General features: G+C 43.7%; 1 protein-coding gene across 4 annotated transcripts in view; it reads right to left on the minus strand.

The window, feature by feature from the left end:
- Window positions 1-397: 397 nt before the first annotated feature.
- FRMPD4 (FERM and PDZ domain containing 4) overlaps window positions 398-21,921 on the minus strand; it is a 332,589-nt gene continuing 311,065 nt past the window's right edge. For 3 of the 4 annotated variants that reach the window (XM_045203303.2, XM_045203304.2, XM_024569939.3), the window contains 8 exons: window positions 18,390-18,526; window positions 15,725-15,851; window positions 13,428-13,517; window positions 12,703-12,885; window positions 9,938-10,076; window positions 5,493-6,557; window positions 3,840-5,129; window positions 398-2,203 (listed from right to left, as the gene is read on the minus strand). In XM_045203303.2, coding sequence (XP_045059238.2) covers window positions 879-2,203; window positions 3,840-5,129; window positions 5,493-6,557; window positions 9,938-10,076; window positions 12,703-12,885; window positions 13,428-13,517; window positions 15,725-15,851; window positions 18,390-18,526 — 4,356 coding nt within the window. In that variant the 3' untranslated portion in view covers window positions 398-878. Of the gene's footprint in view, window positions 2,209-3,839; window positions 5,130-5,492; window positions 6,558-9,937; window positions 10,077-12,702; window positions 12,886-13,427; window positions 13,518-15,724; window positions 15,852-18,389; window positions 18,527-21,921 lie in introns of all 4 variants that reach the window. The other variant, XM_045203305.2, reaches the window with a different exon arrangement.

Below are 21,921 nucleotides of genomic sequence, written 5' to 3' on the forward strand. Positions count from 1 at the left end.
AGAATTCTAAGTTTCATGGTCGAGTTGGAGGGGTGGATGATGTCTTTGGTTTACATATTTTGACATTTAGTCAAAGCAGACCTCTCTTTTCATTACAAAAAATTAATTTTGGTATTAATTCTTTCATTTTATGTAAGTAGATAATCTATAGCCCAGGGACCTGCCCATCATTCCTTCTGTTCTTCTATTTGGGAAGTATTTTAACTCTAGGAACATCATGAAGAGCATTTGTGTTGACACAATAGAATCCACCTCCACCCATTTTAACCCAAATGGAATAAGCCAAAATGAAGCATATGGGATTCTTGGAAGAAAGCATCAGATAACCAAACGCTATGAGCAAAAAATTAATTTATTATATATATTCTCTAATAATTCATAATAGCTTCTTGAATTTTAAATGTCTTTTTGCTAGTTCCAATGCTTAAAAATCATAATTTTAAAACATAAGTATTGTTTTATATACATTGTGATCTTTCTCTCTCTCTCTCTTTCTTTCTTTCCTTCTCCTAGATATGAATGATATGGTCTCCAAGTATCTGCTTGGGAGGATAGGGAATAGGATTCATTGTTTTGGTCTAACACGGTAAAATTTAAAATCTCACATCATATACCCCAAGTTTCGACTATATGAAAAATAGCCAAATGTCATCACTTTCTTGTATATTTCTTTTACATATATATACGAATAATATAAACAGAGTACATCTGATTAGTACATTTCAACATTTCACCAATGTGACTTTTATCTCCTATTTTATACAAAATAACAAAATATACAGGGAGAAGAAAGGAGACATCTGTTCATCGTACACAGAAAGTAAAGAAAAGTTCATGTATGGCTTTGCAAAGGTAGATTATGATGTGACTTTCAGACTTTATTTATTTAAAAGCATCTTGAGAGAACGTGTTAGTGTGCTTACGAGAGCGGCCATGGTGGTTGACTGTCGCGTGGAGAGTCCAACACTGGGATCCCCAGTGGTCTTTCCAGTGGCTGCCTCGGCAGCTTTCAGGAGACAAATGTAGTTTATGACCACTTCATCGATCTTTGCTACAATTTCCTGCCGCTGTGTTTCTGAGTTCACGACTTTAACTAATCGCATGCAAGCTTCTGTTAGGCAACAGAGCACTTGAAAGCTGGAAGTCATAGCTAGGAGCATCTCCTCTGGGCTCTTCTCGGCCATCGCCATTTTCCTACAGGCACTTCCCAATTGTCTGGAGTCAATGGATAATAGTTGCTTGTATTGAGAAAGTGTAAGGTCATACGCTTCGGGGCGTGACTCCTCTCTCTTCCCCTTGGTTGCCCTGACAAGGCAGAGCAGCTCATTGGCATCATTTTGGGCTGCGAGGAACCCATCGGGCATTGCATACGTACTCTGCTTCAGGGCATTTATTCTCGCAATCCGGGCATCAAAAGCCAGGTTGCTGAAGTCCATGTCATCTGGACTACTCAGGTCTTCTGCCCAGACCTTCAGCACTGAAACTCTGGACAGCTCCACTCCTTGCCTCTGAATCCTAACAGCCAGGGGCGGGCTGGTTGGTTCAGGCATGGCTTCAGTCACCTGTGGTGGAAAAAGGCAAGAGATCCGACGGGTGGGCTCTCCTTCCTCTTCATCCTCCTCCTCATCTTCATCCTGCCCATGGTTCAGAAAGCAGTAGCTGAAAGGTCCCCGGCATCTCCAATTGCTGCCCTCCAGCTTCCGCAAGGGTAATGTCTTATATAGCTTTGAGTCTTTGTGAGCCACCGGGGACCTTTTGTGAAACTTCCCGTCAGAGCTAAAGTGCATCGAGCTTTGGGAAAAACTTTTGGTGAGCTTCTTCCCCAGCGGGAGTTCTGCTCGTCTTTCTGAACTGGCCTCCTGTGCATCTGTGATACCTGGACACTTGAAGCTGACTGCAACCTTGCTTCTCTCTCGGAAGGTCTCCAAACCTACACACCCTGAGAGGATACTGCTGCTACGTCTCAGAGCCCTCTGGTTGGGGGCTGTCCCGTGGCTCTCCCCTCTCAGATCCACTGGCTGCCAGCTCACAGCCTCTCCGTAGGCCTGGTATGCTTGGGAGAAATCAGTGGGGTCTTCATTTGGAATTGGCACCTTTGATTCCGAGTGAATGTTTGATGGTAGCAGGGTGGGATCAGCTTCAGGATATTGAGACCAAACTGAAGGCATGCTTCCTCGTCTCTCCTTCCCAGACTCTGTCAAAGCTACACTAGGGGTAGTAGAAAAACAGAGAGAATCATTAAACATCTCAGGGATGGTCAATTTCACTATATCTCTCTGTGATGTCTGTTGTTTCCCAAGGATGCATTCCAGAGGGGCTGCCATTTGTCAGGGTCACCCCACTTTCCAAAGACTGCCTCCTGAGATCACATGACAGGTTTCTACTTCAACACATTTCACAAAATACTGTAATCTGTTATTTCTTCAGCTGCTGATTCATTTGGAATTGTCTAGAAATCCCCAATGTTTTCAGGGAGACAAGGGAATTACATGAATTGCCTTGTTCCCGAGCATTGATCTGTCAAAGCTTAGACACATCATTAGAAAACACACATCCTACATGTAGATTATTCAAACATACTTATGACATTTAAGTTTTATTTCAAGGGAGTTAGGTTAATCCTGGTCTCAGTTAATCTTTTTATAAATACTCAGCCTAATTTAATTAATGCTAATTAAACTACCTTGCCTTTAAAGAGGACTTCATGAAGTTTTCCAGGTATAGGGTGTGAAGTGGAGACACTGGGCAAATTACTGAACTCTCCTCAGAAAAGCTGTCATGTGAAGAAAATCTCCATTTCAGAGAATTTTTGTGAGAAGCAAGAGGTAAGTTAGGTGAAAGCTCCCTGTCAACTGCAAAGACCAAACAGCTTTAAGTAGTTTAGAGGTAAAGATGCTTAGTTGACTGATGAGTTCTGTAGCATTTATAGGTGGGTTTCCCAGGGCAGGTTAAGCCAGTGGTGGGTTTTGAGAAGGTAGACAATCTTAAAAGAGTAGGAATAGAAGTTACCCAATGTAAGAACTCACTGACATCTATTGATCTATATGGAAAACACAGTACTGATGATATCCTTTTAAATTGGAAAGTATGAAAGAGCATCAGCTGTTGTCACATGATGGCTGGCCAAGTGGACTGGTGAGAGGAGTAAGTGCCCACTGGGGCAGGGGGTAGAATGGTGACGCGGGCATAGAAGGTGACTGTATTCTTGTTTCTCCCTATGTCTATGGGTTACTATTTGGGGGAAAATATAGCAGCTCATCATGCACACCCCCAAAACTTTCCTGATGCTGAGGTAGGCCAGACACTTCTGAATACTTCTCTAGGAGAGCCTTACAGAGTCGAGAGGAATCTGTAAGTATTGCTGAAAGGCAAAGGATCTTCCCTAGCCGCTCTAATGCCCCTGAAACCCTGCTCTATGATCCTTCTTTGCCTCTCAAAAATGAAATGGCAAAATTAGAAATTTAATGTCTTAAAAAAGAAATCAAACCATTTTGTGACTCTAAGCAATACTATCTTGTAACTAAAAGTCACAATGCTAAAAGTCCACATTTAGAGTTAAAAAGAAAACATTGCTCCATCAGATTCTAAAAGCAAGAAGAGAGCAAGATTGTAAAGAGTAAATGACATCTTCCCCATTGTCTCAGATCTGGAAACTTTGGTATTTTGTAAACACTGAGGGATTAATGGTTGATACTTAGCCTGGCCACAGCCCTGCAGTCTTTTAAAATATTCTAACTTTTACTTTGCTTCCAGATTTTATATATTTTTAGGTTTCTTGTGAATTTGCTTTACATGCTCCCGGTGTATAAGGTAAAGCACTAAATCCCTCATTGCTGTACCTGTGGTTTCCTTAATCTTGGGGAGTCGATGACATCCATCTCTCAAAGTGCCAAACAGGGGTTCGGCATTAATGGCTGTGTGCAGAGCAGGCACTGTCATCCGTGGACACACCCCTTCTGTCTGTGGATGTGATTCCTTGAAGGGGGCCCCGTGGTTGGGAAGCCCAGAGGCCCTCTCCTCTGAAGGAACGTAAGTCACGCCTTTCCCCGACGTCTCAGGAATCAAGTGCTTCCCCATGGAGGGGCAGAGTGGGGACTCCACAGGCGTGGCGCAGGTGCTGCTGCTGCTGCCTGTGCCACAGCCCGCGTCCACCGAAGAGCCCTGAGAGCTCTGCAGAGAAAAATGGCCCTCACTTTGTAATGATGACATCCGCTTGGCCAAGTGGTAGTCACAAAGATGGGCCACACTCTCTTCCGCCCCAGGAAGCTTGGAAGGATGGTCACAGGTAGATGGGTCAGCATCCTCTGGGTTATCTAAGTCTTTGGCTGAAGAGACACAGGTCACGTCAGTTAAGAAGTGGTCCCGTTGGCCAAGTCCTGAAACCTCATTGGCTTCCCCATTGGGGGGCCCTTCATCCTTCCCTTCGGCCTCCCTTGTCCCCAGACCAGAAGCTCTTGGAAAGAGTATCCCTGTTGCTGCTTCCAATCCACTTTTTTCAGCCACCCCGCCCTCAGTGGCCACATACCATCTTTGGCTGTCCTTGCGAAAGGCAGTTCTCTCCAGGTTAAAAGTGCTTAGGTGTTGACTGTCCCTTGAAGACACGGTACCAAATTTACCTTTGGCGTCCTCCTCTGCCTCAGCTGTTTTGGTCCCCTGCTGCTTTTTCCCTGGTACATTCCCCATAGGGGGTGCTTTGCCCTCCCCATCGGCCAGCTTGCTTTTCCTTTTGCTGGTGCAGGAATACGCCACTGACCCCATGTGCAGTTTGCTAAAATAGTCAGTGACCGACTTGGTCTCCATTGTTTCGGGCTCCATCTCCATGTGGTCTGAGTGAAGTATCTGCTTGGAAGGCACGACTTTGGGCGGGAGGTCAGTCACTGGACGTGTAGCCAGAGTGTGGGAGGACTTGGGGGGCAAGCCCCCGGCAGGGGTTTTGGAGGTGGAGAACTCTGTCTGCTCTTCTGCCAGGGGGTGGTAGCCTTCATGAGTGGCCAAGAACATGCGGGAGAGGTTTTCTGACTGCTTCTGTGCTGTGGCCAGTTCAGAACTCTCAGTCATTTCAGAAGAGTTAGTTTCATTGCCTGAGTCTGAGGAAGACTCGGGACTATAAGCCCTCAAGATGGCTACACCTGTATGCCGTAAAAAACAAGAACCGATTAATGGATGCATCAGAGGCACTAGGAGACATGTACGAAAATGGGGCTCATTATTACTAACAACAGAGCAAAACAAGGTTTTCCCTTTTCAGTAAGGACTCTGAGTTTATTGCACAGTTGTTCCAGGAATGAGGGGGAAACGTGCCACATGTTTTAAAAAAAAATAACAAAGGAAACCACAGACACAAAAAAGCCACGATGGTAGTTGCTGCACATTTATGAAATGGGACATGCGTGAAATGAGAGGACACAACACAATAGGACTCCAAGGGCAAATGGCTTGATGGGATGAGTGATATGGTTATCAGTGAATAAATGTAACAATCGTGAAAGAACCTGAATTGTTACTGGTCTGCTGTTCTTCTGACACGGACAGAGCTTCTAGAGCTTCCAGCGGGGAAACGACGGTGTTATCCAGTCCCTTGTCACACGTCCCCTCAGTGCTGGTGGGCACAGCGTCAATGAGGGACACGGGGATCTCATCATTTTGCAGGCTGCTGCCTGGCTCCTTGTCCTCGAGGAAGGAAGCTGCCTGGCTCTGAGAGTCCTCCTCATCTGAACTATCTCTAAAGCCAGGTGGGGGTGCAGCAATAGCCATGTTCAAGGAACGCAGCAGGAAGTCATCCTCATTGTCGTCTCCTTCCGGAGGGGGCAGGGACGTGAGGTCAATGATGTCATCACTTGACCCAGACAGGTTGAGGAGGGCTGGCTGGTTCATGTCTCCCACCATGAGGTCCTCCTCACAGCTCACCTCGTCCTCATCTTCTGCATCGTCAGTGTTTTCTGCATAGCAAATATCACGCAGCAGGGGCTCCTCTATCCCCTGGGTGGCCTCGAAGTTCTTCACGTCACCTATGTTTGCATAAACAGAATGTTCCACAAATTGGATGTTGTCTGCATCTGGAGTGAGATCCAGGTTCTTCATGTCATTGGCACTGCTCATGTAGACGTGTGACTGCTTCTCCAGGAGCTCTGGACTCTCGTCCAGTAGCCTCTCATAGCTGAGAGTCGGGGGATTGATCCCATCGTCCATGGCAAGATCTCCAAAAATAAAGGACACTTTAGCTCCTCTCGGAGACTCCTGTGCTTTCTTTAGAGTTTCTGGTCCCGAGAAGGTCAACAGGGACCGCTGAGCTAGACTTCTGTAGTCTGCCTCACATGCAGCATCTCCTGGCTGAGCCAGCTGTTGGTTGAGTTCATCCGAATTATAGGTGTTGGCCATGTACAAGTGCCGGTGGTCTTTTGGACACGAGGTGCCATCCGAAATCTCCACCGTCTTCTGTTTGGAGTCTATATATGTTATCTGGGCTTCTTGCTCCCCTTCGCCAATAAAGGTGGTCATTTGGGGTACACAGTTCCAATCAGGGCCGAGGACGTTGTGCTTTCCTTTATTTTCAGTCCCTAAAGAGAAAGAATCATGCAAAGACACATTACAGTGCTGTCTGGTTTTGGGGGTCTCATCTCTGGTTCTTAATTTAATGGCCTGTAGCACCGTGGTGGCAAAAACGGGGTTATTCTGCTTTCCAAACGTGGTAGTGGTTGGGTTAGGATTCAGGTGTAAGGACTTCTCGGTTGGGAGAACTGACATTAACCGAACTGCCATTGCAGAAAATGTAATTGCTATTTGACAAAATAGACGGTAATACCATCTGAGAGTAGGGAACTGTAGCTTAATTCCATCTGACCCTTGGTTCTGTTATTAAAAGACCTCACATCTATGAATGTGAATATGAAACATGCCTTTTAAAATCCTTAAAGGTGGTAGTCCAGCAGGCTCTCACTCCAGAATGTAGATTGCCCTTTACTTTGTAAAGCGACATCGAACAACGCCCACTTTGTAGAGGAAGATGTGGGACTTTTTCCTCATTGAGTTAAGAGAAAGTCAAGGATGTACATATTTCTACCACTTATTTTAGAAGATATTGTAATGATCATGTAATAATAAAACATCAATAAAATATAATAATATTGGAATGATAGCACAAATAGCTCTATCTTCAGCTCTTTTATATCCTAGTGGATGTTTATATACATCCTTAGAGCCTGTGGTGGAAGCGTGGCCCTGCCAACACCTAGGTTTTGAACCTATAGCTTCCAAAACTGTGTGAGAATAAGTTTCTGTTATGTTAAGCCCCCAAGTTTGTAGTAATTTGTTACAGAGCCCTAAGAAACTAATACAATGTGCATGGCTGAGTTCCAACAAAACTTTATTTACAAGGGCAAGATTTGGCCCATGGGTTGGCCATAACTATGGCCCATAGTTTGCCAACTCCAGGATTAAACCGACAGGAAAACTGAATAGGTCAGCAGGCTACAAGCAAGTTAAGAGATACTCATTGAGACCCTCGTAAGACCCAGAGATGCATAAATATGTGGGTTTGGGGATTTTGAAAGTATTTTAGGTTAATTTTCAAGATATAGAAGAACAAATGTGGGCTCACTGTTGTTTGTTAGAAATCTTGACTAAGGTCTTTGATCAATTTGAGACAAGAAGAAAATATACACTCAGTCTTGGCTTCCTTCCCAAAAGTGGACTGATTTGGCTTCTGGAATGATTTTGGAGACATGGAAGGATGTAGACTGGGAATTAGGATTATACTATGGTCCAGTCCCTTACAGAGCAGGAGAAAAGAATGGAATAGGGATGAGCAGACCTGAACGGACCTCACTCTCTACAGTTCTTGAGTCTCAGGAGGTTTTTTTTGGTTTTCTATGGAGAAAGGAAGACTTTCTACCATTAGAGGATGCTAAGCCTGGGGCTGCTGCTCAGCTTGGGTCAACCAGTTGCTCATTGGAGTACGCCATCTCTCTCCCTTGTCCCTCCTTCTTACACACACTCGTATGTGCATGCGTGCTCTCTGTCCTCACACTCTCTCTCTCTCTCTCTCTGAAAGTGGAGAGAGATACTTGGAACACATGCCCTCTCACTCATTCTCACTGTAGAACTGGGAGAAATTAATGAAAGGTTGGCGTTCCATTCCTTCCCCACGGTGATAATACTCTTCAGAACTAAGATTTTGCCTCTTGAAATTTTATTAAACGTGACATTGTGAGTCATTATAAAGAGGACAGAATCTAGGCCCTTGTCACTGCAACCATTTTTAGAGTGGTAAGTTTGGTTTTCTTCATGCAACTACACAATCTTAACGGTCCACAGGGTAAAGGTTTTATGTTCCAGATAAACTTTAAGGTTTGAAAAGAAAAAGCCAAAAACTGGTTTTCCAGTGTTAAAGGAGTGTGTTAAACTGCTGAACTGGAGTTTGAAAGTTCAGAGGTCAGCGTTAAATTGCTGCAAACCTCCTAGCTCAGTGAAAACGTGGTCATAACAATGTTCGCCACCAAACCCAGCACATACTCACCATGCTCTTTTCGTTCCTTCCCATTTATTTCTAATCATTTGTGTCTTTCAGGGGCTTTCTTTGCCTTGTGTCTGTCTTCCACGCCTTCCTGTGTTTCTGTTACTTTCCCTCTGAATTTTTCCTGTTTCTGTTTTCTTTTCCTACTACCAATCATAAGTAGAACTACTGGGCCTCGTTTTAGGTGTGGTCCATCTATATTTTTTTCTTATCCTTACCTTGCAAGCTCGGTTTTTAATCCTAATTCTACAGATAAAAAGCCCCAAATTTAGAGAAAAATCTAAAAAAAAAACCCCAGGTATTTCAAGGCGGAGTTGGATTAATCTAATCGAGGTTGCCTTCTGGCATGCCTTGTCCATCTCTCTCTTTGTCTCTGGTTTCCCTTTATCCTATGACTATAATCGCTGCCATTTAACCAGCCATCACCATAAACGGCATGCAAGTCTTTCCGTGTGTGTCTGTTCACACATCACAATATATTTATGGAATAATCATTTATACTTTTTGCTAAGTTTAAAAGCAAGATTTCCCTCTCCTTCTTTTTCCTCCCCCTCTTTTCTCTCAGGAACAGCGACAGTGGAATTTGTTCGTAAGATTTTCCCTCTCTTCTAACAGAAACCCTCATCACGGAAGCTGCTATTAGACTTTTCCATGGGTCAGTGGCTCTGGCTTCAAGAGTTGTGTCTGTCCCTCAGCCACATTTACTGAGTGTCTACTGTAGACGGAGACAATGTCAATGTGAAGGCAAGAGCTCTGAACAAATGGAAACCACCCACCCTGAGAGAAACTATCAATGCAGCATGTGCAGCCCTCCCTGCCCTCACTTTGGGGCTATTTCGTCCTGTCAAGTGGCTAGATTGAATTATTTGAAATCTTTCCTATCACAAAACTCCCAATACGGAGCTAAGATGGCTGCCAGGGTCCCTTCTGAAGCCCCAAATCCGAGTGCTGAGTGCTACCCTAGTTGTCCTGTTGGGAGAGTTCCCAGATCCCAGAGGTAAGTCTGATGCAGGAGGAGGGCCCCAGGCGGCTGGACCTACGGCACCCTGAGGAGGGACAAGGCCTAAAGCTGGGGGCTCCTACTTTCTACTGGGCCCTCCACTGTTCACTCTCTGCATCCTCACTGCTGTGAGAGAGACGTTAAAACCGGGCCACAACGACTGCCGTTCACTCCCTCAGTCATTAAATCACTGCCTTTAAGCACACACTCCGGCATTTCCAAGCGAGGTGTAACATGTGATGAAAAAAAATCAACATTTTCCTGGAAAAAATTAGGCCACATCGGATATCTCTGAAGGCTTTCGTGTTAAATTTGAACAGTAGACTTTTTATGCCTATCATTTTAACTTTTCAAGGAAGAGCCTTATTATTTTTGTCAGGTGGGGTGGGGGGAGTCAGTGCTTCATGAGTGTAAGAAAAGAATACCTGTTTCCTGTGTCCCTGCACTTTTCTTGTTGGCCATGTTGAATATCGACCTCCTGGAGTCCACCAGGAGCCTGTAGTATCCAGCTGTTAGGCAGGCCAGGTTCATGGCATCGGACGGCTCCATCAGGAGTGTGATGGGCTACACAAAAGAGAACGTTTGGGTTAAAACCACCTCTCCTTACTATTGGGTTGGCCAAAAAGTCCGTGTAGTTTTTTTCCCATAAAATGAAAAGATGTTTTACATTTTCAGCAATAACTTTATTGACTTGGATATTTTGAGTACGTTGGCTATCTCCTACATGGTAGAACATTGGTGGTTCTCAATTAATGTCTTGATTTCATCACTATCGATTTCAACTGGTCTACCTGACCGTGGAGCATTGTCCAGTGAGAAATGTCCGGCACGAAAGTTTGCAAACCATTCTTGACATGTTCAATCTGTCGCAGCGCCTTCTCCATACACTGCACAAATCTTTTTTTGTGTTTCAGTTGTGTTTTTATATTTCTTGAAATAAAGCATAATATGCTGAAAATGTTGCATATTTTCTTCCATGTTATTATTATTCCATCCCTTTTTGGTCGCCATTTGATATTAAAATGGTGACACAAAAATTCACTTTTCATAAGTTTTTTTTAATGCATGCTGATATGACAGCTGTCACAACGCAATCTAACAAAATTAGTTCGAATGAAGTTAAAGACCACTAAGTGCTACTAGAGCCATTGTATGCAAAAAATCAAACAACCTTTTTAGCCAACTGAATAACTTCATTCAGGTGATAATTACTGTATTTGTGCTTATGAAATGCAAACAATAGAAGTTATGGAGCAACCATTCCATTGGAGAGACATAAATGTGGGGAAAAGGTCAGGCATTTGTAATCTTTTCCAAGTCATAGGGGAATAAAAACAAAGTAACGTGGGTTACTTTCCCAAATGCTTAGTTCCCCAATGCTTAACATTTTAAAAAGTGATAGCTAAGGAGTTTGTTACCAGATATGAACCCACAATCTGAAAGACAATGGGAAGATTAAGTTTGGGTTCATGATGAAAATTAGTGTTGAAGAGAAGTAAGAATTAAGTGGAAATGACTGCTGAGACTGAAATAAAAGTGTCAAAGAAACCCAGAAACAGGAGGCTTCTAAGAGAAAATTGTAAATTAACAGTAGGTCAAAAGAGATGGGAGTTGAGAAAAGGCCTTCCTAAAACTTTCTGGGTTGTGGGCCAGGTCCCCAGTAGGGGGCGTGCGAGAGGCAACCACACATTGATGTTTCTCTCCCTCTCTCCCTCCCTTCCCCTCTCTCTAAAAAATCAAATAAATAAAATCTTTTACAAGAATGTTCTCGAAGCAATGAGGTTATTATTTCATTAGACATGAATCTTGGGCATATAGGGAAGGAAGTGTTCAGTTTAAACAATTATTCTCATTGAGTTAGAAAGGGTGGAGTGGCTGGTGTGCTCTTACTGAAAGAGAGATAAAGCGAGAGGGAAATAATGGAACAACAAAAAAAGCAGACACCTAGAGAGACACAGAAACAGCGATAGGCATCCCGCTCTCCCTTCCAGGTGTAGGACACTCGCCAGGGTGGACGGCTCCCCTGGTGGCATCTAACTTCCCATCCAAAGCCTCTGTACTACTTAATGAACTGCCTTTCCCTTCCATTTCAATTGAGGTCTCTCCCCAAGCCGTCCCACGATTCCCTGATACAGGCAGGAAACCATGAATAGGGCCTTGCCATCCACTTCTGTTTGAGACAGATGATCCCTGGTTAGAAGGTCTGTGATGCCTGCATCCTACTTATCCTTTTTCCGCGACGGTGTTATTGTGTCCTGCATCTTTGGTCATAGACTAGGGCAGGCATTCCAAGTCTCTTCTTGTACCTGAAGTCAACCGGAGCCCCCTGGGTTTGCCCATGAAATCCCACGGGGCAGGGCCCACCTGGCGGGGCTCCACATTCTCATAGTCATTTCTTCCTGCTGCAGAGCACACTGATGCTGTGCGGTTTGCTGTGTAGAAGCCCTTTCCCATAATCTGCTCCTCCCACACCACCCTAGTGGGAGGGGGTCCTCCTGCCTGTTCTCGGAGCACTTCCTGTTGACACTGGATACATCAACACTGCCCAAATCTGATGGCTCATCTATTACTGCCACAAGAAGGTGAGGGCAGGGAATCTGGATTATTTCCTGACAAATTCTGTTTTGGGAGTAAAGTTTTACCATTTGAGGATGATCTCAGATTGTTGTTTTAAATGGAATGGCCATGACGTTCACTGGAGCCGATGTTCAGTCAGTACTATTGCTACAGTATGAAAAGACAGATTGGCTGAAATACTCAGCTTTTCCAAAGAATAAACACATCAGACCTGACCTAACAAAAGGAAGTTCTAAACAAAGCTGTGAAAAATCTCCCTGTCTACCTAAGAGTTGTGTATTCTAAAATGTGAGTAGGGAAAAATCTCTCCCATTCTATCTATGATTCGTGTATTCTGGAGCCAAAGGGACCTTAGAAACGAACACCCTGGCTTCCTTATTACTGATGATGAAATTGAGCCCAGAGAAGAGTAGTGACTTGTCCCCAAATCCCACGGTTAGCGAGTGAGGGCTGGAGTACTCAGGCCTGAGCTGGGTGGACTTTTTTCTGTACCACATCGTCCCTGTGATGCTCGCACGCACTGAAGTTTTGCCTGCCGTGTAACTCTCAGCAGTGTGTCAATTGAAATGAGCTGTTCCAATGGAGGCCATGTGGCAACATCCGAGAGCCGTACCTTCACATCCAGCACGTGCAGCTCCACCCTCACCAAGTTTTCCTCCTCAGTAAACATCTCGATTCTGTTGACGTGGCTGAAGTCAGCTAAAAGAGCCACCAGATTGGTTTTGGTGTTTATGACGTGGCTTATGCCGTATCGGGGCCCAACCAGGAGAGTCACTTCTGAGCGCTTTTCTGCCTGCTGAGAAAGGGACATGGACAAAATAAAAAAATACTAGACTTCTGAAGACCCAACGGAATGTTTTTATAAAATTGCATTTTCTTTAGAAAGTATTTCTTAATTGTACTAAGTTACCCAATTAGAAGAACCAGATACATGACTGTATCGAGGCTCTGAGAAATCAAACATACTGTAGGAAGTAAATGTTATCATAGTATGCAGGTTCAGAATCACGACAGGCTTTTAGAAATGAGACATAAATGCTGTTTTAATGTGAAAGTAACTTCTGGCCCAATGATTTAAAGGAAGGCCATGGTCAGAATGTTACCAGTTCTCGTGGTTCTTCCCACTTCGTTTTCGAGGGCATTTTACAGTGGCGTTCCCTAGTATAACATTTCTTCTGATAGTTTCAGACTGGGGTGCAGTCGGTGAGAAATGAAGGCTGGAAACTATTCACAGCTGATTGGTTTTTGTCATCAAAAGTAGCTCATTAAAGACAGGCTATGCACTGACATTTTGCAGGCCTCCATGGCTTCCCAGAAAAAGCAAGAAAAAGAAATTACCACTAATGTTGCCTTGAACACACGACCGCCATATAAACGAAGGTCACTGAGGAACTTGAGATAATGGACCTTGGCTTGCAGGGCTGAGAGCTGTGGAGAGAGTAGAGACATCAGGTGTGAACTCCATTGAGAAAGGTGTGACTCCATTCCTGCTGGAGACCATCTGTAAACAGGGGCAGACTGGAGGATGGCTCTACCTCCAATGGGTGGGTGTGACAAGGACTCTTTATGAGGAATGACAAAAAATTGCTCTGCATTTGGTTTGCTGATGAAGGGCTGCAGTACGACATTTGCATTCAAATTGTTTTATTTTGGGGGATCATAGGAGGGATTCATAAGCACAGATATGCCTGGCCAATGAGAACAAGATGATAAAGTTTTCCACCGAAACATCTGCTGGGGGTGGATTTCGAGAGGCTAGTGGTGTTGTCCAGTGGCGATTAGAGACCAGGGCAGGCTGAGCACATTCTCTCGTCACACAGGAGACTTAACCTGCGTGCAGAGTTTGTGGGAGCTGTCTTGAAAACACCCTGCAACCTATATAAAGGCATTAAACAGGCTCTACACACCCAGCTTAAGTTCCTTACATTCTCTGCAAGTTTTTAGGGGAAATGAACTTTCTGAGCTCCAATCACTGTGGAAATGCTTAAACTTGCTCTATTCATTCAACTCCAAGAATCTATTGAGGTTCATGAACGATTCACAAATGACATTTTATCTAGATAAAATTTATCTTCATAAAGACTTAAATATATAGATTCCCACATCATAAAAAAAGTCCTTGATTAAAAAAAAAAAGTCCACAGTTCATACTGAATGTGCCAGGAATGTTTGTTGGGGGTGAGAATTTCCAACAAGGCATAGACCCCAAGTAGCAATGACCGGAAAACTCTGTTTTCAATGGGGGTTGACTTGCCTACTCATTTGTTCACTACACCTAAGTACACTACCCTTTAGGTAACTGGTATTTGGGACTATTCATCCATCCAACTTCTTTAGAACACCCAAAGCACTTTGCAACTTGATTTGTAAGCAAACCACTCACCCTCGGCTAGAGAGAATGACCGTTACAGACAGTGATAAATAGGTAGGTAGATAGATCTTAGGACAGGTATCCACGTTACAAAACCAGTGGGCCAGGCTTGAAAATAATCCCACCAAGGCGACTGGAAAAAAATTAGCTTTGGGCAAATCGGAACTGAAATTTAAAAAATCTCGATCCATGGTATCCTGCTATATTTCTGTGAGCGGAATGTTGACAGAAACCAGAAGTGAGTGAGCCCAAGGTGCTGATAGTGCTTTGAACCTGATCATTCATCTAAAAAAGCCATGTGGTGAGGAGGGAATAGAGACAAGCATGTCTTAGCCTGTCAAAATGACTTATAATCAGATCCTAAGACCAAAGAATTACCCACATAAACAGTGATTTGTGTTTCAGTCACACTAGTTTCTATGGCTAATATCAATCGGCAAGTGTTCTTGGGTTGTTGGACGGCCTCCAGTTTTATAGGTCCAGTGTTTTAAAGCTCCTTCTGATTCCTGAAACCCTTTGCTTTATATTATCTATGAACATAGTTCTTTATTTTGACCAACAGTATATTTTAAAATAGGCTTTGTGTTTCTTCTACTTGATAAAAAAAGAGAGACAGAGAGATTTTAACACGAATGATGGTGCATGACAGAAATAATTTTATCTTCCCTCCAAAAGTAAGACTGAATTCAGTGGTTGTCAACCATGGTTGATTTTGTTCCCCAGGGCACAGGTCTGGAGACATTTTTGGTTGGGTAGAGGCCAGGGATGCTGCTAAACATCACACAATGCACAGGACAGCCCCTCCCCCCAACAAAGAATGATCTGGTCCTAAAGGTCAGTAGCACTGAGGCAGAAAACCCCGGTTTAATTAATGTGGCATCTGGTCTGCAGGGATCCTTGCTGGCAGCTGCAGTTGAGCTGGTCTGAGTGGAAAGCAAGAGCTTGATGGAAATGTAGAATTATCTTACAAGTCTGCCCTCTCCTCAGAGGTCATGCCACGTTCTCCTGCATGCCCATGTGAACACCCCCCCCCCACAATAAGGAGTCTACAGTTTGCAAGAAATAAATAGCTTTCCATAAGAATCCTTATTTTTCATTTGTCTTAGAAACATATTAATAATTGTTAAAAAAAGGTTAGCATGTTACTGCATCTGAAAATGTGGTGCTAAGTATTTTATCCATGGGCTAATTTTAAACATTAAAAAAAGTGCATGCAAGCCTCTCTCTTTAAAATCCATTGTCTATTAAGATGCAAATGTGATACCTTTTTACCGGGTGGTACCAAGTTTTGATTTGCTTTGACAAGGTGCGAAAGTGCTTTCTTTATGTTCTTCTCCTTCATGCTTTGCAGCACAGCAGAGGGAAGAAAAGTCTCTAATCCCCACTCTTTTCTGCAATAAAGAGCATATTTTTAATTTCACATTCTTGTGATGATGAGTCATCTAAGACAAAATGGCAGCCTGATGTTTGGTGGAGCAAATGAAATCTTGGCAAGGTAGAGAAAACCGGACAAGTCCCCAATTAGGGAAGCAACTTTTAATTTGCGCTCGGGAAACACTATTGGATCTTTAATACATAAGTTTAAAAGAAATACATTGTTCACTCTCCAGAGAGAATGCAAACAGGCATCTGGGATCAGTGGAAATTGACGAGACTTCATCCAGCCCACCTTGACTCTCTTAGAATTCACTTGCAAAAATGAGTTTGTATTTCCAACACCAATTTTTCTCTGTCCCTTTGCCCATTCCCTTTGTCACTTAACCCTGTCTGTGCACACTCTGTCTCTCTTCTCTGAGGACAGATGCCACTCCTTCATGCCCTAACCCATTCTTCCCTCCCCCTCCCCCATCAATGGCTACTTGCTTAGAAACACACAATTCTCTTTTTTTCCCAGCCAGTTAGGCTACCTAACTCCTCCCATCAACATTTCTTGCTTGGGGGGTTGGGTGGGGAGTGCTGCTGCTGTGAAGTCGGGGTGCGGTTCATGACCCTTAAATATGCCTGGTACTGATGAGGAGGTACAAACATCTCATAGGTGTGTAGATATAAGAAAAACAAACGAACAAATAAATTGAATTGGGTTAATATATTTTTGCCAAGAAGCCATTTCCCTATGACTACAACCCTACCCTAAGAAGGTTCCATATTTTGAGTTTTAGGAACTCTGTCCTGATTGATCATGAGCCCAAGCAGTATCTTCTGAATTCTGTGAAGGACTTTGAGAAGGTTCTGGTTATTTCTCCTGCTCCGGATCCTCTCTGAAGAAGGGTAGGAAGAGAGCTTCCTTCCACTTGACCATTTATGCTCTTCTTCACTAGTTCAGATGGTGTTTTTTGTAATCACCATTTTCCTCCTCCTCCTCAGGCTGTACTTATTATTTTTATCCATCATTTGGCATTCCTTAGGGGCTACCTTATAATTTTACTTTTATTATTTTAAATCATTATTTTTCATGTTGATGTTTTTATAAGCAGATCACAAATGATGGATGGTTAAGATTATAATTTATACATTATACATTCTACTGTTCCAGTGTGAATACCATAAAAAATGCTCCATGAACATTTGTTGGGTGTATGAATTAAATTAATGAGAGCATGATTGTAGATGATTCAAGATTCTTAGTCAAGCTAGCTCTCTCTGTAAGTTTTTGACTGTACCATGTTTAATCTGGTAAAGTATGGGTCCCAAGAGTAGCAACAGAAATGCATTTAGGTTGCCTGAAAATCATCTCGATTTTTGCAGGCCACTTTTCAAGTGGAAGCCATTTTCATCCGTGCCCAAGAACTTCACAAAGGGGAGTGGATGAGGGTGTGAAAGTGTCCATCTGAATGTGAGACCTCTTTGAGGGCCGACTCTCTCAGGCTACAGTCAGAGCATGTGTGACAAGAAAGAAAGAGACAAGCCATCCGTGAAAAGGAGCGGACTGGGACCTGGCACTCTGGAATTTAGAATGGCTTTACAGACAGCACATGGGACTGGAAGGCAGGATTTCAATTAGCTTGTATGCCTCTTGGAGGACCCTAAGGACTAGGTGGAGACGTGGCTTCAGCCCTGCCATTAACTTTGAAATATGTGTGTTCCATTGTCTTTGCATTAGAGCTGCCGGGATGAAGAAAGTATGGCTGCTTTAGGGTATTGAATCACCTGCCAACGAGGAGTATACAGACTGGGCGATGGAGGTGCTCTTTTCAAGGATGACCCTTAAATAGACTCATCAACCAACAGCAACACAAATTGCTATTTTTCTAAGAAGAGGGGATCTTCTCCGGACAGAGAGGTAGCATACTGATACTATGACTGATGTCTCAGCAAGATGAGACACTCACATTCCCCAAACAACAGTTCTTTACTACAAATACCATCCTTCCCAGTTGTGACTTAGAGCATCACTTTTCACGTCACATTTTCATCATCTAAAAGGAATCTCAGGTTATACAGACCACTTTCTAAATATAGGTGCTTCAAGTGATCACACACAACTATAGTGCAATGTGGAGTCTCACTGCCTGGGTTCGAATCTTGTCCCTTCTGATAAATAGCCAGTATGACTTGGGTAAATGACTTACTCATTCTGTGCTTTGGTTGGCTCTTCTATAAAATGGAGTTAAAATCCATTATCTCATAGGGATGTTGTGAAAATTAAACAGCTTAATGTCTAAAAAGCACTGAGACCAAAGCTTGGCTTGGAACCAAGTCTGTTTAGGAGTTCAAAAAGGTATGTTTCATTTTAAATATAACCCTCATTTTAACAATTCTCCAAATGTGAATTATATAAGAAACAGATCTCTTCCACCAAAAATGAACATGCTATCCATATATTTTGCCACAAAGATCAGTTTTGGAAATAAAGATATAGATCAAAAATACAGTAGGTCGTTAAGGGGACAGCAACTTCGTCTGTGAAGTGGCTCCCAGTAAACACTTACTCGATGTATTTGAGGGAGATTTTCTGCGTTTGCTTGGTGGTAACAGTTGCGATGTACATTTGCAAGGCCGCCAGCCGCAGGGCTATGTCGTATTTTAGCTCCGGCCCAAATCGCTCCTGTACGACATCGTTACAACTCTGCAAAGAGACCAGCAGAGGGCGCAGCTCGTCAAAGAACAGGCCACACGGCATTTCTTGATGGAGCAGGTGACTGCACCGCCCCTCACTTCAAAGGCAAGGAGGCTGGCTAAATGTGGAAACAGTTGCACGGCGCTGCTTGGAACCGAGTCAATATTTAATTGCACTCACAAGCGTAGAGACCATACAAAACATTTAACATCAGTCGACAAGCAAGCTGCTATTTAAATATTTAGCTTTTTGTAAAAATAATTAGGAATTAAGGTATGGAATTTCAAAACACAGGTGGTGCGATGGAACACACGTAGACCTGAGAGCAAGGTGGTTTCTGGAGTTAGGCTGCTGGGGTTGGAATCCTGGGGTCAAATCCTGTTCCTCTACTCCACAGGGGTGTGAGTTTGGATAAGTTTCTTAATTGCCTCGTACCTGAGTTTCCCTTTCTGTCAATCAGGGTTAGTACTGCTCCCTATTTACAGGGTTGTTGTCAGGGGGAAATGAGCTAGGCGTGTAAAGCCCTTAGAACTCTACCTGTAAACTGAAAGCACTCATGCATGCTACCAATCAGCGTCCTCTTCCTCTGCGTTATCATTTAGGGCCGCTTCTGGGAAGCAGAGCAGTTTGCAAGGTGATGGACGGCAGCTGCCTTGGACTTAGCCCACCTGCTTCGGGGTCCTCCTGGCTTCGTCCCTGACTATCTGTGTACACAACTCGGACCAGTTTATTTTCTCCTGCAGCCGCAGGCAGCTTATCTGTGTGATGAGGATTCACATTGAGCACCCGACTGTAGTAGTGGTGGCTGAGCTGAGATGCCCAGTCCACGCCTGCTCATAGCACTCTGGTGCTCTCAGGAAAGGGGGCCATTGAAATCCTTTGTTCACCCCAGTGGTGACGACCCCCACTGTCACATCACCGGTAAAAGGGAGCCACTTATGAGGGCTCGTGGTGATGCTCCCTTGCCGGGTTTGGGGGGAGCATCATACGGAAGAGCAGCTGAGAGCGTGTTGTAAAGTGCAACATCTCACATGACTGCAAGAGGTCGGTTTGGGGATGGCGTTCTCCTCACTCATCAGGAGCAACGGCTCAGCCAAACGTCCGCGAGAAGTGCGGCACTGCACAAGCGCATTCCGCAGGTGTGTTTATTCGGTTTTGTTCTGGGAAACCAGACTTTTGGGCTAGAAAATATGACATGTAGCCTCTTTCTCCCTTTCTTATTCTTCACCTTGTCCCAAGATGATTTCAAGTGGAAAACTGTATCAGGATTTAAACGTATTGACTTTACTAAATGGGAGCCTGTATCCCAGTGTGGTTTTTGCACACAACGTTTACCCTTCGAATACTCATCCCCGCTGCACCGGTGCTGAGCGATGCGCCTCCTGTCCACATGCTCTGGGTGCATGCCTCTCAGCCCATCTCTTCACCCCTAGGGGTGAGGCCTTTCTCTCCCCCTTCCACCCCTATGGTCCTCCACCTCTGCTTCCCCTTAAAACCTTCCTTACATCTATCAGGCTTGCACAGCACTGCCTGTTGGAGGTGGGTCTGACATGAGGTGGGAGGCAGGTCCTTCTGTGTGAACACAGCCCCTGAGAGTAATTGCAGGCTGCTATTTGGTTTTGCTTGTCTTGGGTTTCACGGTTATTTCCAAGCACCCAGGGTTGTCCATAATGGAGTACCACGGGGTTTAGGGCCCACCTAGGGTCATTTTATAGAGTCTCATGAGGTTTGAGGGTGAGGGAGCCACTTAGCACAGGGCCAGACCATAATAACAGGTCCTTGAATCAGCTTTTTCATAAGTCACTTTCTTCTATGGCTCCTATTGCATAATGGATTTGAAACATGATTTTAGCACAGTATTTAGAGATAAAAGCTCGAGGTTCGATCCTAGGCTCTGTCAACCAGTAATCAAATGGCCTTGGACATGGCATTTTGTCTCTCTTTAGTCTCTCCTTTTTCTTACATGAAAAATGGGCTAAAAGCAGTTAACTCATGCTTGCTGGGATACTTCTAAGGATGCTTCATAAAATGTAATGTGCTTTATGCAGGTGAGTCATCATTCATACTTCTCCTAAGAGTTGTAACTAGAACTGTTTTTTCCCATCCCAATCATACCCCCCTGTGTGTGTATGTGTTCTATATTGTAACCAGACTGCCGGGTGAATTTTTTTCAAGGTCATTAGACACTTAATTACATTATATATAATGTGACTGTACATAATTAGTTCACACTGCTCCTTGAGAATTAGTGTGAAGTCTGACTTACATATTTTGGTGCTAATCATGCTTTTATTACTCTCAAGTACATTACTTACAATACAGTTACACAAGCAAATGGTGATCATTGTTCCGATAACTAAAGATTCGCAACAGACTCCACTTTAGTCCTGCAAGTTCATGTTATGTTGTATGTTCATCATATGTTAGATGTTAAAAAGGAAGCTGACACTGCTAAAGTGTTTCAAAACATTCCGTAGCCTCAGGGATTGCCCTGTTTACTACCCTATTTTGCCATGTATAATGCACACTTTTTTGTCCAAATTTTTGAGGGGAAAAGAAGGATGCGCAGTGTACATGGCCACAATAATCTCGTGTATAATGCGCACAAAACCGTGGTGTGTGTTATACATGGCAGAATATGGTAATTGGGGTAACAATCTTTTTCTTAATGGATGCTGGACAGGTCAATGTCTGCATGGCTCATTATAAGTATGAATTACAACAGTCTGGATTATTAGGACTTACTGATATTACACATGCTGAAATCTGGAAAATTCCTCATAGTCCGGTAATAACTAGGAGATTAATAGATATTATCACTATTGAAACCTGTTTTCCTTGTCATGGCCCATGTAGCCAATGGCTACCATCCTCATTAGAAGCCCAGTAGGCTGAATCGATTTTGGTCTTTATAATGTGATGTATATTGCTTCTGCTTACTCTTTTGTTTTCTAGGCTAATTTTACTGCATCTTTTTAGTACTTTAAAATCAACATGGGCCCACAGCACCATCTGCAGATTCACTGACTTCTGTTAGGCAGATGCTACTTTAGACATACTGCACAGTCTGTGACACAAGGCGTTTTGAAGCAGAGGGTCTGAGTCCAAGCAATTCTCATTTTCCATTCTCAGTGGAAGATATATAAGATGATGGTAGCTTAATTTTAGTTTCTATCGCTGACCACACATGGCTTTCCACCGCCCCCCTTCCCCACTACCCATTGAAGAGGTGGCTACTTCGCCACCCACGCGACACCCAAGCCTGGTCTCGGGGCAAGAACCCTGGGACAGGTTTTACTGTTCTCAGGACAATTCCAGGGTATAAAAGACATGTCTTTTATGTCAAGAATGAACTGCATTACATTTGCGCAAACATACCTTCTCTAGAACCGTGCTTAGCAATA

The sequence above is a fragment of the Desmodus rotundus genome, chromosome X (assembly GCF_022682495.2).
Source record: "Desmodus rotundus isolate HL8 chromosome X, HLdesRot8A.1, whole genome shotgun sequence".
Lineage (NCBI taxonomy): Eukaryota > Metazoa > Chordata > Mammalia > Chiroptera > Phyllostomidae > Desmodus > Desmodus rotundus.